Consider the following 15218-nt stretch of genomic DNA (forward strand, 5'->3'; position numbering starts at 1 on the left):
CTGATGATTTTAGTCCATGGTATAACCTGATTTCATTGTTCCTTCATTCTCTGTTCTTGAATTAGCTCTGTCTCTTGTTGGGACTCTCAGTTGTATTACTGCTCAAATCCTGGCTTCTGCTTATTTTTAGTCCTATTTCAAAATCTTTTCTACTTGTACTGGTAAGTTCCTGGAAGGTTAAATAGACTATTCATCACTCAAACCTGCCTTGGATAGTTCTCTGCTGTCATGCACAGACTCCAGTATAATCACTGGCTCTTTGCCTCAAGTCTCTGGCTCTACCCCCTGCTCCCAGCTTACACATTTCTACTTCTTTCACAAAATTCTGATACCCACTTGGGTTAAGATAGTGGACAAAGAATCTGCTCATATATATTATCTACAACCATGGTCAATCTACTTTCCATGTCATTTGATCCCTGAGATCAGTGACTCTTTAGAGCAGAAGTCATCTTATTCTTTCCTAAGATCGTCACAGGCCGTAAAATACAATGCTCGTTTTTTCCCCAGTGATGAAATGGACACAGAAAAGAAAGAAAAGTTTAATTCTAAACTATAATTGTAACATCACCCAATTATAAAAGTATAATTCTTAGGTTTTGATACGAAATACATTGCCTATTGCATAATACACATTTCATTGATTGAAGTGTTCCTAGTATGAGTTTGGAGTCAGAAAACAAAATGGATAGCATAATAATATATTATTATTTTTCTAGGAATTACTTGAGTACAGCATGTTCAGAAGAAACAGGTGAAATGGGTAAAGTGATTCATTAGGAGTCAGGAAGAGCTGAGTTCAAATTCAGCCTCAGATACTTATTACCTGGGCAACCACAGACAAGTCACTAACTGTGATCTGTCTGAGTTTCCTCATTTGTAAAATGAAGATCATAGTATCTACTTCTTGGAGTTATTTTGAGGATAAATTTTGATAATATTTGTAAAGAGTTTTGCAAAGCAAAAATTTTATATAAGTGTTAGCCATAATTATTAATGAATAAATACTAAATAACCAATTATTTTCTTCTGCTCTCCAGAAAGGAAAAAAAAGATGTCTATCTTTTAGATAATAAAATCAGAGCACTAAAGTCATTTTTTTTTTCTTGACAGAAAGACACAAAGGACATTCATACTTTAGGGAATCTTTACCAGATTATATGATCCATCATTGAGCTACTAAAAGCATCAACCCATGCTTTAGGTCTATAAATTAGAAATTATAGAGGTAAGTCATTGTTATCATCATGTATGTAACACTCTATTGGCTACACAATTGACCAAGCTTGTCTTAATGACAATTTCTTACTGTATTAAAACCCATTCCTAGTTCCCTCAAAGATCCTGCAAATGAACCTCTTGCTGAGGAAAAAAAGTGATCCTCATTTCAATTTCTAATCAGTGGCTCTGCCTTCAGAAAAATATTGAGAGTTTTTCTCTCTTGGTAAGCAAAAATAAGCTTCCATAAGAATGCCATGATTCATTAATATAAACTTGGGTAATGAAGATGGAGTTTTCCTACATGAGAATGTGTAATTGTTCTTTTGACAATCTTTTTTTTTTTTCCCTGAGGAACAAATAATATCCCAGTACCCATGACAGATTATCCCAATCCCATTCCCAGTGAATTGGGTGAACAGACAGCTTGACCCAAGGTACGTAGGCTCTTTAATGAGGATACTTAGACTTTAAAAGAGTTGTTTGGACTCCTGTGTACTAAGCAAAAAATCAGATGCATCATTTAACCTTGATACTGTTAATTAAATGAGGTCAAGGACACATACGGAACATTGGGACTTAGCCATTTCACACTCATAAATGGAAAAAACAGTTTTGTACAATGTGTTTAAAGTGGGAGGTATGTGATATTGTGTTTTGAAGGACATATTGTGAATACATCTAGAATATTTCACTTACCCAATACTGTGAGCTCTGCGGAGGCACTGATATTCTCATTTTTGTAGGTGACAACACAGGTATATGTTCCCGTGTCATCATCTGTCACATTGGAAATAAGTAAGTTGCTGCCACCTAATAAAGAATATTTTCTGGACCTGCAACATGGGAAACATAGGAACTTAGTGAGTCAGTAAATACCTTTGAACATCTAGCAAACTAATCCCAGGCTTAAATTGGACTGTGTGAAATAGTGTAAAAATGGAAGCCCCAATCTTAAAATGTTGGAACAAGCCTTGCACCATTCATCTTACTTATTTTAGTCATCATCTTATTGACCAAAATGCATTCAGGGTGAATTATTCCTTTTGGATGACTATATGCAACTGCCAAAGAAATGAAATGGAACGAGGCATATGTAGTTGTGGCACAAATTGCTTGAATATATCTAAGAATTATAGTGAACACACTGAAGGTATTGGGTACATATACTGGGACATATCAATGTTTTCAAGGTCAAATCATCATGAAAGCTGAGATTCTACTCCATTTATCTTTGTTGTGAAATCACTTTTTGCAGCTTGATCAAATTGGTAAGTATTGGGTATCACCTATTACCATGTGGATGCAATAGTCAACAAATATATTAGAAATGGTACCCAATTCATGTCATAAGAAGAATTAATATCTTAACTGGAAATCAGTTCTGCTCCATTTCAAAAAGAATTGCATTGTTATGCAATCCTGAGGCTTCTGCATTCTTGCTTTATGGTCTTAGAAATGGGAACAATAGCAAATAGAATAACAAAATTCCTAAATCTAAAATACCTGACTTGGATCACTTCATCTCCTCGAATCCAGGTAAAACTCGGTGGAGGATACCCAGAAACACAGCACTCTAGAATGGCATCTTTTCCTTCGATAGCTACCACATTGGAAGGTCTCTGCAGGAAAAACTGTTGTCTGTGTAAACCTGGATCTATGAAAGGAAAGGATAGGGTCATCATTGTCATGGGAGACACTGCAAAGATAAATGATATATCTGAAGGATTCCATCCTTGAAAGATATATTAATGGAAAGCAATGAGATAAAGATGAGGAAAACTATCAAAACACCAAATTTGAAGTAAAAACCTAATAGATTTTTCCATCTACATCTCCAGTTTCTTAAGGCTCTGATTTCAATATATTTTGACAGTATATGACAGAGAGTATGTCTTCAAAGCTCAATAACAATGCCATTTTGTATACAAATACACCTTCATGCTGCACATACTAGATAAACATAATACAATTATTTGCATTCTTATGTGTCATAGATAATGCTTTAGAAATAAAGGAAAAGGGCAGCTAGGTGGTGCAGTGGATAAAGCACCGGCCCTGGATTCAGGAGTACCTGAGTTCAAATTTGACACTTGACACTTACTAGCTGTGTGACCCTGAGCAAGTCACTTAACCCCCATTGCCCCGCAAAAAAAAAAAAAAGAAAAAGAAAAAGAAAAAGAAAAGGAAAAGATCGTTGCTACAATAAGAAAGAGGATATGTATTTCTTTTTTAATGGTAGAGAGAGGAAATGAGTAGTCTCAAAGGATGGACCACTCCCCAGGGACAGTGTGGCCAAGTACTGTACTATAGATGGTGACCAATGTTCAAGAAGGCAAAAGTTAAAACTTGTTTTACATTATGATTCTATCATGAGGCAGGAATGCTGTATTTGATACCATAGAATTACAGAATCTTAGGGTTATCAAGGTCCTCAGAGGCCATTTAGCCCAACTCATACCTGAACAGGAACGCCTGTTAGAATTTTTTTTAACAATTAGTTCATCCAATCTCCGGGTGGAAAAATTCAGTGATGGCAAGGTTGTTACCTCTTGAGGCAATGCATTTTAACAGAAACCTGTCTCCGGTTAAGTTGAAATAATTGTTAAGTTTGGCCTCATGGGGTCATGTTAAACAACACCCCCTTTGTACCTGAGACTCCTTACAAATTTCAAGACAGTTATCTTTTCCTACTGTGTCTTCATTTTATTCAGGTTGAACATTCTCAGTCCTTTCAAGTGATCCTCAGTTTGTAAGCACTTGAGTTCCTTTGCCTTTCTGAGTCTTTCTCTTTGGACTTTCCCTAGCTTATTTGTGCACTTCATAAAAATGAATCTCCATGAATGAAGACAGTATAGATGAATTCCCATCCAGATAGAGTAAATCAATTTCTTTATCTCCTCTTATTCTGAACACTGTGCCTCTGTTAATGCAATCTAAGATGGTTAGCTTTTCTACCACTTCACTTTTTTGACTCAGAGCTTGCAGGAAACTAAAACATATTTTTCACAAGAACTATTGCTAGTAAATATTCAGAAAATGGTTGATAAGCTATGGTCAGAGACTAATTAAAGACCACTGCAGACCAGATAATAAAGTTAACAGTGGAATTAGTGACATTATTCTAAAGTACATCTTGTGAAAGAAATCTGACATTTTCTGTCTTTCTACATCTGCTTCCAGCTGTTGAAAAAAATATAAACTAAGCACAATATGATAGTAATGGAAAAATGTTTTAAGATGTGTCATTCCTTATTAAAGTAATATTGTTGATTTTTTTCAAATCTTAACTAGAAAAGATCAAAATGTTTTTAGCAATTATTTTGTGTTGGAAATATACATCTCCCCAGAAATAGTAGCCTTAGAGGTCAAAGAAATGTAGTCTTCATGACTGTATAAATAAAGACAAACCCAGTCTGATTCTATCTGCTCTGTAGTCCCATCCTGGTATTTTGATGCGATTAACTGGAGACCTCTAGTTAATGGTCTGATGGGATTAACTATAGGAAAATACTTCTACCAGAACAGACTTGATCTTAGGGTGACACCAAGTTTCCCTCAAAGTTAAGACATTCTCAGCCCAAAACACCTGTTATCCTATCCCTATTATGCGACCTCCCAAAAAGGAAAAGTGATTAAGTAGCCTCACCTGATAGTCACGTTTTGCTGTCTGCCTAAAAGCTGTGCAATCTCTTACATATGTGCATATTTCCTTCTATTTTGGAAGTTATGAGCCCCTTGGCAGGTACCCATATTCTTCCCTTGACTTGCTATCTTTCAGCAAAATGAATTTAACATATATTTAAGGATTTATGACTGGTCCTAGGAAGAAGGAAAATAGGCAAGGCTACCTCTGTCCTCTTGGAAATAGGTGGGGGGTTATAAGTTTAAAAAAAAATCATTGTTAATCTTCTATTTTTGTGACAAAACTTGGTGATGAGAGGATGACAGTTCTCTCACCTAAAAAGGACACTTTACCTCAGGTATAGCTAAGACTATGTCATTTACTTTTTTTTCCCCCTCCTTTGCCCATGTTGACATCTATAACTAATATAGCAAAATGCCTTTTGTTTGCCAAAGATTGCTGGCCTCATTTCCCAAATGCTACTCAAAAATCTATGGGTTCTAAAATCTGAGAAGGTGGAAACAAAACAGGACCAAGAAAGTTATTGAAAAATCTCTTTAGCAATGGCAGCAGATAACCTAGAACTTTTCATAGAAATGTGAAAGTGAAAACAACTCCCCCCTGCAGTCTTATTTGGAATGTTAAAAGCCACTCTTGCTATTTGCTAAGGTGATATTTATCTTTCTAACTACTTTGCTTTTCACTTTAAAAGGAAGGTTTTTAAAAATAAGATTAAATATGAGGTAGAGGAAGATACAAGTTAAAACAAACAAACAAGTAAATGAATAAAGAAGTGAATAAATAAACAAAAAAAAACACAAATAAATAAATAAATGGATGAATGAATGACTGAATAAACAGATGAATGAATGAATAAATAAATAAATAAATGTATACATACATAAATAGATGAATGAATGAATGAATGAATGAATGAATGAATGAATGAATGAAGATGATAAAATCCCTTGAGGAATGCTGAGGAACAAACAAAAGTACTTCCTCTGAAAGGTTCATACACAGTATACTTGAAAGATGTCTTGGAGGATACAGATTCTGATATTCCAAGTGAATAACACTCATTGACTTAAATGATATTTATGCAAACTCTTTTTTCCAGGGTCAGTAATGGAAAAATGAAATATTTGGTGTTGTTGGCATATGGGTATTTTTTACTGTTTTCAAAATTCAGATGTGAGTTACTAAGTTTATAGAATGTGAGCTGTTCTCCCATAGTTGATGGATTGTTGCCCATGTGAAACATATAAGATTATGATACTAGAGGATATTCCAAACAAATTTGGTCATCAACTTATAACCAGGCTGGTGGTAAAAGTGGGCTTTTCCAATTGTGTCAACTTTATATTTAAAAAAAACAACACAGACTACCAAATGGATTTCCTTAATATGAATCTGATGTATTGGAATACATCAAGGTAAATTACTCTTTCTAAATTTGATTAACAGAAATTGAGATTCCAAATACTAAAACCTAATTTAGTTTTCCTGTTTGGGAGGAGAGGCTCATCTGATTCCTTTACTTGATCTCACTGTCATACCTCATGGCAGTGGAACTAATCCTCTTCAGAGTACCTGAATAATATGTGAACAATGATAGAAAAATCAGCTATTAATATGATACTGATCTCTCACTACACAGAATGCATCAACGATTGGAACTGACATAGAGGAACTTGTTGCCTTCCCACCCCTACCACCACACCCCCAGCCCAGTGGAAATTCAAGTCTGACTTGATTTTACTGGTAGACTCTGTGAATGGGGCAAGTGCTAATAAATAATAATTAAATAAAATAGTAATGATACTGAAACTGGAATTTACCAAAGTGATTTTTCCAGTTTCTTTTCTCCTGGAGAATATTGAACAAGAGGTCTTAAGTCTCATATCTATCTATATTATGTATATCTATATCTATGTTTATGTCTAGTTTATGTCTACATCTATACACATACATAAATGTATATATGCACATGTATGTGTGTACATTGTATTGAAAACACAAATATATTTAACATATAGGTGGACCTGTTGTATGAATGTGCACATGTGTGTATATACACACATATATACATGTATACATGTATTTATACACACACGGGACTGAAAGACATGGTTTCTTTGCTTATTTATTTTTCATTCATTCAACAATGATTAAGGACCTCTTATAGAGTAGGAGATAAAACAACCGAGATGAAGCAGTTTCTGTCCTTATATATATATTTTTTCAAACAAGAAAGTAGCAAGGATTTATTGTACAGGTGTGCTACACTAAGCCACAAAGACCAATCAGTCCTGAATGATAGGAGTCCAACTGCACAAAATCAAGAAGGAGGTAGGTGGAATCTGCATTAAAATGTGGCATGTCCTTTTGTCAGGGAGGTGTCAGATGGTGGTAAGAGTCCTTCATCAGATAGTAGAGCTAGCACAGTACTTTGTAGGGAGAATGATGTTTCCAGATGGTTTCTGTCTTCTTGATAATGCCACCAAGGGTCATTCCATCTCTGCTCCTGTGGCCTTAGTGGTCAGCACAGTCCGAATACTTGGACCTCTGCCTAATCTTTCTCCTCTTATATTTCAGTCTACACATATGCTTCTTCCTCCACTTGGCTCTCATGGCACAGTGCAAGACAACAAGATGGTGCTAAGAAGAAGAGTTTCTGTCCTTATAGAACTTACATTCTATTAAACCTTACAGAGTTCAGTATTCTTCAACCAATAATGTTAAAGTATTGATGCTCCAGTTAGTCATAAAGCAATAATACTATTCAATGTACAAATCAGTGACTCTCTCCTTGGTCTATCTCAATCTGACCAATGATGTAGCTTGGAAGATACATATGTATCTGAGTGGGAGACCCAGCTCAGTTAGGCAATTCACATACAAAAGTAATGGGTCAGGAGATAGAGATTAAGTTTTACCAAGAAGAGAGTGTAACTGGAGTGTTATGAAGTATAATTCACAGTCCTTTGCCAGGATTCAATCTTTTTAATCCTTTGAATATCTATCTCTGAATTCTTTGGGATATAGACACACACACACACACACACACACACACATATATATATATATATAGGTAATATATACATATACACATACACACATATGTAATTTTGGCAAAAGGAACAGAAATTTAATCTTCTATACAGTTCCAGTTCTTTCAAGAAGAGAAAATTAAGAGTTCTATAGTAATTTACATTCAAAACCCTTCCAGCTCTTCCATCTTTGTGCCTTTACACAATTAGATCTTCATGTCTGGAATATCTTCCCCCTTTTCTCTAACTTCCTTGAATTCTTCAAGGTATGTCTCAGGTATCATTTTTTTATATAAAGCCTTTTTAGTTACCTCTGATTATTCAGGGTATCCTCCTCTTGAAATATCTTTGTATTACTGTGTGTGATATACAATTTTGTATTTTCTTATCTGTGGACCTGTTATATTCCATTTGGTGGATTTATTTTGTTTTGTTTTGTTTGTTTTAAATATGGGGTGCATGGATCCCTTAAAAATCCTTCACAAAGTCCTTGAAGTTGAATGGGAAAACTACACTCTTTTTTTTGGCTGGGTAATGAGGGTTAAGTAACTTGCCAAGTGTCACACAGCTAGTAAGTGTCAAGTGTCTGAGGATGGATTTGAACTTGGGTCCTCCTGAATCCCGGGCTGGTGTTTTATCCACTGCACCACCTAGCTTCCCCCAAAATACACTTTTTAAAACAAAACTAATCTCTGATATTAATATCTCATTCAATTATGAATGTAGGTAATAAATCACAATTGTTTTAGGCTCAGGTAGGCTTCCACAGTGTTCCATGACACAAAAAAAGTTAAGAACTCCTCCTCCAGTAGAATATAAGCAGCTGGGGGAACAAAGCCTTTCACTTTTGTCCCTCTCTTTGTATTTCAGCCATTTAGACAATTGTTTTGAACTGAAAGCCTCACAAATTCCCTGTTAGTAAGACCTTCATCTGTTTAGCAGTCCAAGATTCCTCAAAGTGTCGCAATCGGATGCCTTCCTACATTTGTCTTCCTTCCTGCCTTCCTCACCTATACTGGAACACAAATGAGCACTTCTTGAGGAACATGTTCAGCTACAAATGTGAAAGCCCACAATGTAAAGATATGCTACTGAATCTGATGCTTGCATGTGGAAAGCATGAAGCTAGCTTAAAGTAGCATCTGACTTTGAAAGAGGAAAAAATATACCCACTTTCCACCTCTAAACTCACAGCATTCTACAGGATTTCTGAGGAGTAACATGTAGGCCCTTTTATTTTTGTGGTTTTCTTGAGTGGAAAAAAATTGTTTTCCAACATAGTGTGCTCCTCAGTTTTTGTTATTAAAGTCATGCCAAAATGGAATATCAAACACATTTTCAATTGGAAAGGAAGAGGCCACTGTGAAGCATTCTCTTTGATTTCTTCCCAGGCATTAGAGTTACAAATTAATTTAACTCTGCAAAGGTAGTTTCCTCTGTCTGCATGCAAGTTAGCCTACTGTTCACCTTCTGGTTCTCTCTCCTCACTCCCTATCTAGGCCCATCTTATAAAATTTAGTAATTACCATGTGTCTGTAGGTGCCAATGGGCATTTTCACAAGCGATCTGAGAGTCAAACACCATGATGCCTTTTCCTCTACATCAGCGCTTTCATTAGAAAACTAATCTCATTCAGTATGATCACAAGCATCTATATTTAATAAAGAAGTAGTGATGGAAGGGAGGGAGATCCTCTAACCTGGCCCTAACTCCAAACAAAGCCATAAGACAATTCCTGGAGTATCAGAACCCACAAAAGGATGGGATGAGATTATTTTCCAGCCAAAGATGGCTTAGAAGTTCATCAAGAGGGGTCTGCTGTACTGTGTTGGAGTGGAGCTCAAGCTTGTGGTTGTGCCAACACAGATCCAGCCCCAGTAAGGCTGCATCAGAGAAATTTATCCCAGGAGACTCTGAATCAACTCAAGTAACAGCATCATCTGGAACTAAGCTCACAGTCTGGTGAGAGGGCTGAATGGTTGGCCAGAGGGTAAGACTACTGTAGTCTGCTAGAGCTAAGGTGGAATTAGGTTGTTCTATCCCAGCTGCTGGGAAGCAGGAAGCAGCCCAAGTGGCAGCCCAGGTAGGGGAGGGGTGCAGGCTCCTGGGAGCTATGACAAAACAAAACCTTTTGTTGCCTGGTTAATCAGCAGGTAAGCCTGGGTTTATTTACATACTAAAGCACAGGCTAGGCAAGTGGAAAACCTGCCTCTCCTTAAATCATACCACCTTGGGCCCCCTGAAGCTTGGGACAGTGTAGCCTGGAAGCAGGGCCTCACTTTAAGAAGGAGTTAAAAGTCAAGAAATAGGTGGGCAAGATGAGCAGACAGAGAAATATGCAGACTATAGAAAGTTTCTTTAATGGCAAAGAAGATCCAGGTGCACCCTCAGAATAAAATAACAACATCAGTGCTCCTATATCCAACCCTTCCAAGAAAAATATGAATTGATCTCAAGCCATAAAGGTGCTCAAAAAGGACTCTGAAGATAAGATAAGAGAGGTAGAGGAAAAAGAAATGAGAATATTGCAGGAAAGTCATGAGAAAAAAGTCAGCAGCTTAAAAAGCCAAATGGAAAAGGAGATACAAAAGTTCTCTGAAGAAAATGATTGCTTAGGAATTAGGATAGAACAAATGGAAGCTAGTGACTTTATGAGAAACCAAGACATAATAAATCAAATACAAATGAATAAAAAAATAGAGGGCAATGTGAAATATCTTCTTGGGAAAAGCTGACATGGAAAATAGATCCAGAAGAGATCATTTGAAAATTATTGTACTACCTGAAAACCATGATCAAAACAAGAGTTTAGACATCATCTTCCAAGAGATTGTCAGAGAAAATTTCTCTGACATTCTAGAAACAAAAGGTAAATAGAAATTGAAAGAATCCACACATCACCTCCGGAAAGAGAGTCCAAAAGGAAAACTCCCAGGAATATTATAGCCAAATACCAGAGCTCCCAGATCAGGGAGAAAACATGGCAAGCAGCCAGAAAGAAACAATTCAAGTATTGTGGACTCATGGTCAGGATAGTACAGGATCTAGCAGCTTCTACATTAAAGGTTTGGAAGGCATGGAATATGATATTCTGGAGGGGAAAAGAATTGGGATTAAAACCAAAAATCACCTACCCAGAAAAACTGATTATATTCTTTCAGGGGGGAAATGGGACTTCAATGATAAAGAGGACTTTCAGGTGTTTGTGATGAAAAGACCTGAATTGAATAGAAAATTTGACTTTCCAATGCAAGTTTCTAGAGAAGTATAAAAAGGTAAATAGGAAAAAGAAATACTGAGGGATGTTTAAAAGTTAAACTGTTTACATTCCTACATGGGAAAATGATACATCTAACTCATAAGAGTTTTCTCAGCATTAGGGTAGATGATAGGAATAAATTTAGACGGAGGGCACAGGTGGGAATTGATTATGAAGGGATGATATCTTGTAAAGCATTTATTTTTTGTTTATAGTTTTTTTGTTTGTTTTTTTTGTGGGGCAGTTGGGGTTGAGTGGCATGCCTGTGGTCACTGAGTTGACAAGTGTCTTGTGTCTGAGGCTGGATTTGGGCTCAGGTCTGCCTGGGTCCAGGGTGGGTGCTTTGTCCACTGTGACACCTAGTTGCCCCATAATGACATCTTTAGGGTAAAATTGAGGGAGGGGAGGATTACACTAGGGGAAGGGGAAGGTGAGAGGCAGAATGGGATGAAATCTCACATGAATGAAGCAGGAAAGGGCATATGGAATGTCAGGGAGTGAGGGGCAAGATGGTGGAGGAGTGGGGCAGTGAATGAGCCTTACACTCATCAGAATTAGCTGAAAGACTTTAATCCCATCAGAGTTGGCTCAATGAAGGAATAACATACCCACTCAATTGGGTGGAATAATCTATCTAACCCTGCAGGAAAGTAGGAGGGGAAGGGGATAAGGAGGGAGGGGTGAAAGAAGGGAGGGCAGAGTGTGAGAGGGGGAAGTCAAAAGCAAAACACATTTGAGTAGAGATAGGGTAAAATAACATAGAAAATAGAGGAAATATCATGGGAAGGGAATAGGATGGAGGGAGACAGTTAACAATAGTAATTGTGAAAAAATTTTGAAGCAGAGGCAAGAGTAATTTAAGATGATGAAGATGATTAATGATGATTATGATGGATTGATGAGGTTTGGAGGAAGATGAGGATTGATTGATGAGTATTGATTGATGATGAGGATTGAATGAAGAAGAGGTCTGATTGACAATGATGAGGATTGACTGAGGATGATGATGAGGATTGATAGATGATTGATGATTGATTGATGATGGCAAAAGTATGGTACTTACTTTGCTTGGTTATTGTGGAGAAATTCTTTGTCAAGCATAAGGTACTATATAAATGTTATCTATTACTGTTGTTGCAATAATTCAACTTCATGGGTTTATTGTAAGGAAACCACTTTAAAGTATTATATAAGTGTAGTTTACTATAAAAAATGATGTACATTATGTTATCAAAAAGACCTGGAAGGACCTGCATGAGCTTATGCAAAGTTAAATGTACTATATACAAAATAACAGCAATATTGTGAGATGATCTGCTGTGAATGACTCGGTTATTTTCAGCAATGCAATGATCCAAGAAAACTATGAAGGTCTTATGAAAAATGCAATCTATCTACAGAGAAAGAACTGGTGGTATTTGAATACAGATTGAAGCATATTTTTTTTAAGTTCCTTTATCTGGTTTTGGTTTTGCCTGTTTTCTTTCACAACCTGGCTAATGTGGAAATGTTTTGCATGACTGCTCATGTATTGCTTATATTGAATTTCTTGAGTTCTTGGGGGGTAGAGGGAGGGAGGAAGAGAATTTGGAATACAACGTTTTTTTAAAAAATTGATGTCAAAATTTGTATTTTACATGTAATTTAGAAAATAAAATTATAAATATAAAATAATGTAGTGATTAGTCATACATCTATGATTATGTACCTTCCTTATTTACATCAATGTAATATGAAAAGTAACATGCTATCACATAGACTATTTCTATATCTATTATTTCATTTCTCCTTAAGTAGAGACACAGAGGGAGAGAGAGAGAGAGATCATGCTATTTTAAGATATGTATACATATACATAAATTTTATATATTATACATATATGCATACAAATCTCTCCATATATATAAAATTTAGTATATAGCTATACATACATATGTACACACATATATTTAAAATCTGGAACAAACTCTTCAGTCTGTTCTTATTTTTGGCCTATGACTTTAGCTCTTGTGTCTCAGAAATAAAGTTTTTTGTCTATCAGTTTCATTCTGTCATTTGTTTTGAGGAAAATATATTTCATTTATAGACTATTTTTATTTCTTCTGATAAGAATTCTAGAAACCAAATGTTGCCATTTTGGAAGTATCAAAGTTAGTGTAGGATTTCTAAAAAACTTCCTTATTTATGTATATATGCAAACAGGATTTTATAGATACCATGGTGACACAATAAATTTCAGGTCTTATTTTAGGGTCCCTTAATGTATCCAGGGGGGTGCACTGGATGGAATACTGGACCTCATGCCAAGATGATCTTAGGTGAAATTTGGCTTTTCCCACTAAATTACCTGTGTGAACCTAAGCAAGTCACTTAACCTCTGTCTGCTTCAGTTTTATCATGAATAAAATGGGGATATCAATAATACCTATTTCTCTTGGTCGTTGCGAGGATCAAATGAAATAATATCTATAAAATGCTTCACAGACCTTAAACCACTTAAATCAATGCTAGCTATCATCATTAGCTATTACTATTTCCTATACATCCAATATTGAATCTTGAACAACTTGACACCCTGTTCTCATATTATTAAGTCTCTTTTCATCTCCTCAGGCATAAGTCAATACTAAATGTAGCCCTAGATAGCAGTTATATCAGATTTGCAACTGGTGTCTCATCGTAGCCATTATTTCAAATTTTTCAGGCCTATTGTGTCAGATTCTTTTACTCAAGTTGGAGATTAGGTCTTTAAATGTGGGGTGAAGCCAATGAAGGTCTACATGGTAGGGAAGAACAGCTGGTCTTTAGTACACATACATGAGAAGCCTGCCATACTTCCCTATGGCCAAGTACATAAATAGCCATGCATAGTCTCAGGCATTCTTTTCTAAAAGGGGACAGGTAGCAAAAAGAACATTTGTTTCTCCACACAGTGAGTAACAATACATATGGTGGGAGATTTGCTCCCATGAAGGGAATTGTTTAAAAAAATCCTTAAAGAGGCTTGTGTGTGTGTGTGTGTGTATTGTACACAAGTACATGCATGTACAGTGTTGTTTGTATTATATCACATTTCTAACAAAACTGTTTTGATGGAATGGTGAGGAAGGAAGTAAAGTGTAAGCTGTCAAGGAAGGAGAAATAGAGAAAAGTTGGAGCTAATGAATATAAATAAACCTTTAAAAGATTTAACCATTCATGTCAAAAGAAAAGTCTATAATTGAAAGGTAGTACATGTAATGATTTAAAAATATATATGTAGGGGCAGCTAGGTGGTGCAGTGGATAGAGCACTGGCCCTGGATGCAGGAGGACCTGAGTTCAAATCTGGCTTCAGACACTTGACTCATACACGTGTATGTATGTGTATATATATATATATGTGTGTGTGTGTATGTATATATATATATGTGTGTGTGTGTGTATGTATATCTATATCTATCTATCTTTATATATATATATGTATATATATATATATATATATATATATATATATATATACAACTATGCTAAAAAAGTAACTGGGATTTTCATACCCTTTGAACCAGAGATCCCACTGTTACACATATATCAAAAGAGGTCAGTAATCAAAATCAATATCATATTATAAAACAGAGAGATGGGGGTGGGGTGGGTAGGGCAGTGTGGTACATTAAATAGAAAGCAAAGTTTGGAGTCAGGAAGCCCAAGGTTCTAGTCCTATCTCTGACACTTACTGCATGTGTGTGGCTCTGGGCAAATCATTTAATCTCTGTTTCCCTAGAGAAATCTCTAAAACTAAGTAAATTAGTCAATAAATATGTGTATCTATAGCAGAGTAAGAGAGGGAGGAAAAGATAAAGAAACAAAGAGCATAAAGGCAAGACAGGAAATTTAATCTTATTAGGTAATATACCAACCTAGAATCATTTCAGTAACATTTTATGTAAAATGATTTTCAATAATATAATAAACCACTTAAAAAGACAGTAAGGGTAAGGCCAATAGGATTCAAATTTCTTGGGTTGCAGATAGAGCACTAGATTGGGCCACTAAATGATCATATCAAGTCTATTTGGCTATTA

The 15218-nt window shown here is 35.9% G+C and overlaps 1 protein-coding gene across 1 annotated transcript in view; it reads right to left on the minus strand.

The window, feature by feature from the left end:
• DCC (DCC netrin 1 receptor) overlaps positions 1-15218 on the minus strand; it is a 1450760-nt gene that overhangs the window by 761212 nt on the left and 674330 nt on the right. The window contains exons 4-5 of the mRNA XM_043979362.1: positions 2725-2875; positions 1918-2054 (exon numbers count right to left, since the gene is read on the minus strand). Of these exons, the coding sequence (XP_043835297.1) occupies positions 1918-2054; positions 2725-2875 (288 nt within the window). The remainder of the gene's footprint in view (positions 1-1917; positions 2055-2724; positions 2876-15218) is intronic.

Source organism: Dromiciops gliroides, chromosome 1 (genome assembly GCF_019393635.1).
Source record: "Dromiciops gliroides isolate mDroGli1 chromosome 1, mDroGli1.pri, whole genome shotgun sequence".
In the NCBI taxonomy this organism is placed as follows: Eukaryota; Metazoa; Chordata; class Mammalia; order Microbiotheria; family Microbiotheriidae; genus Dromiciops; species Dromiciops gliroides.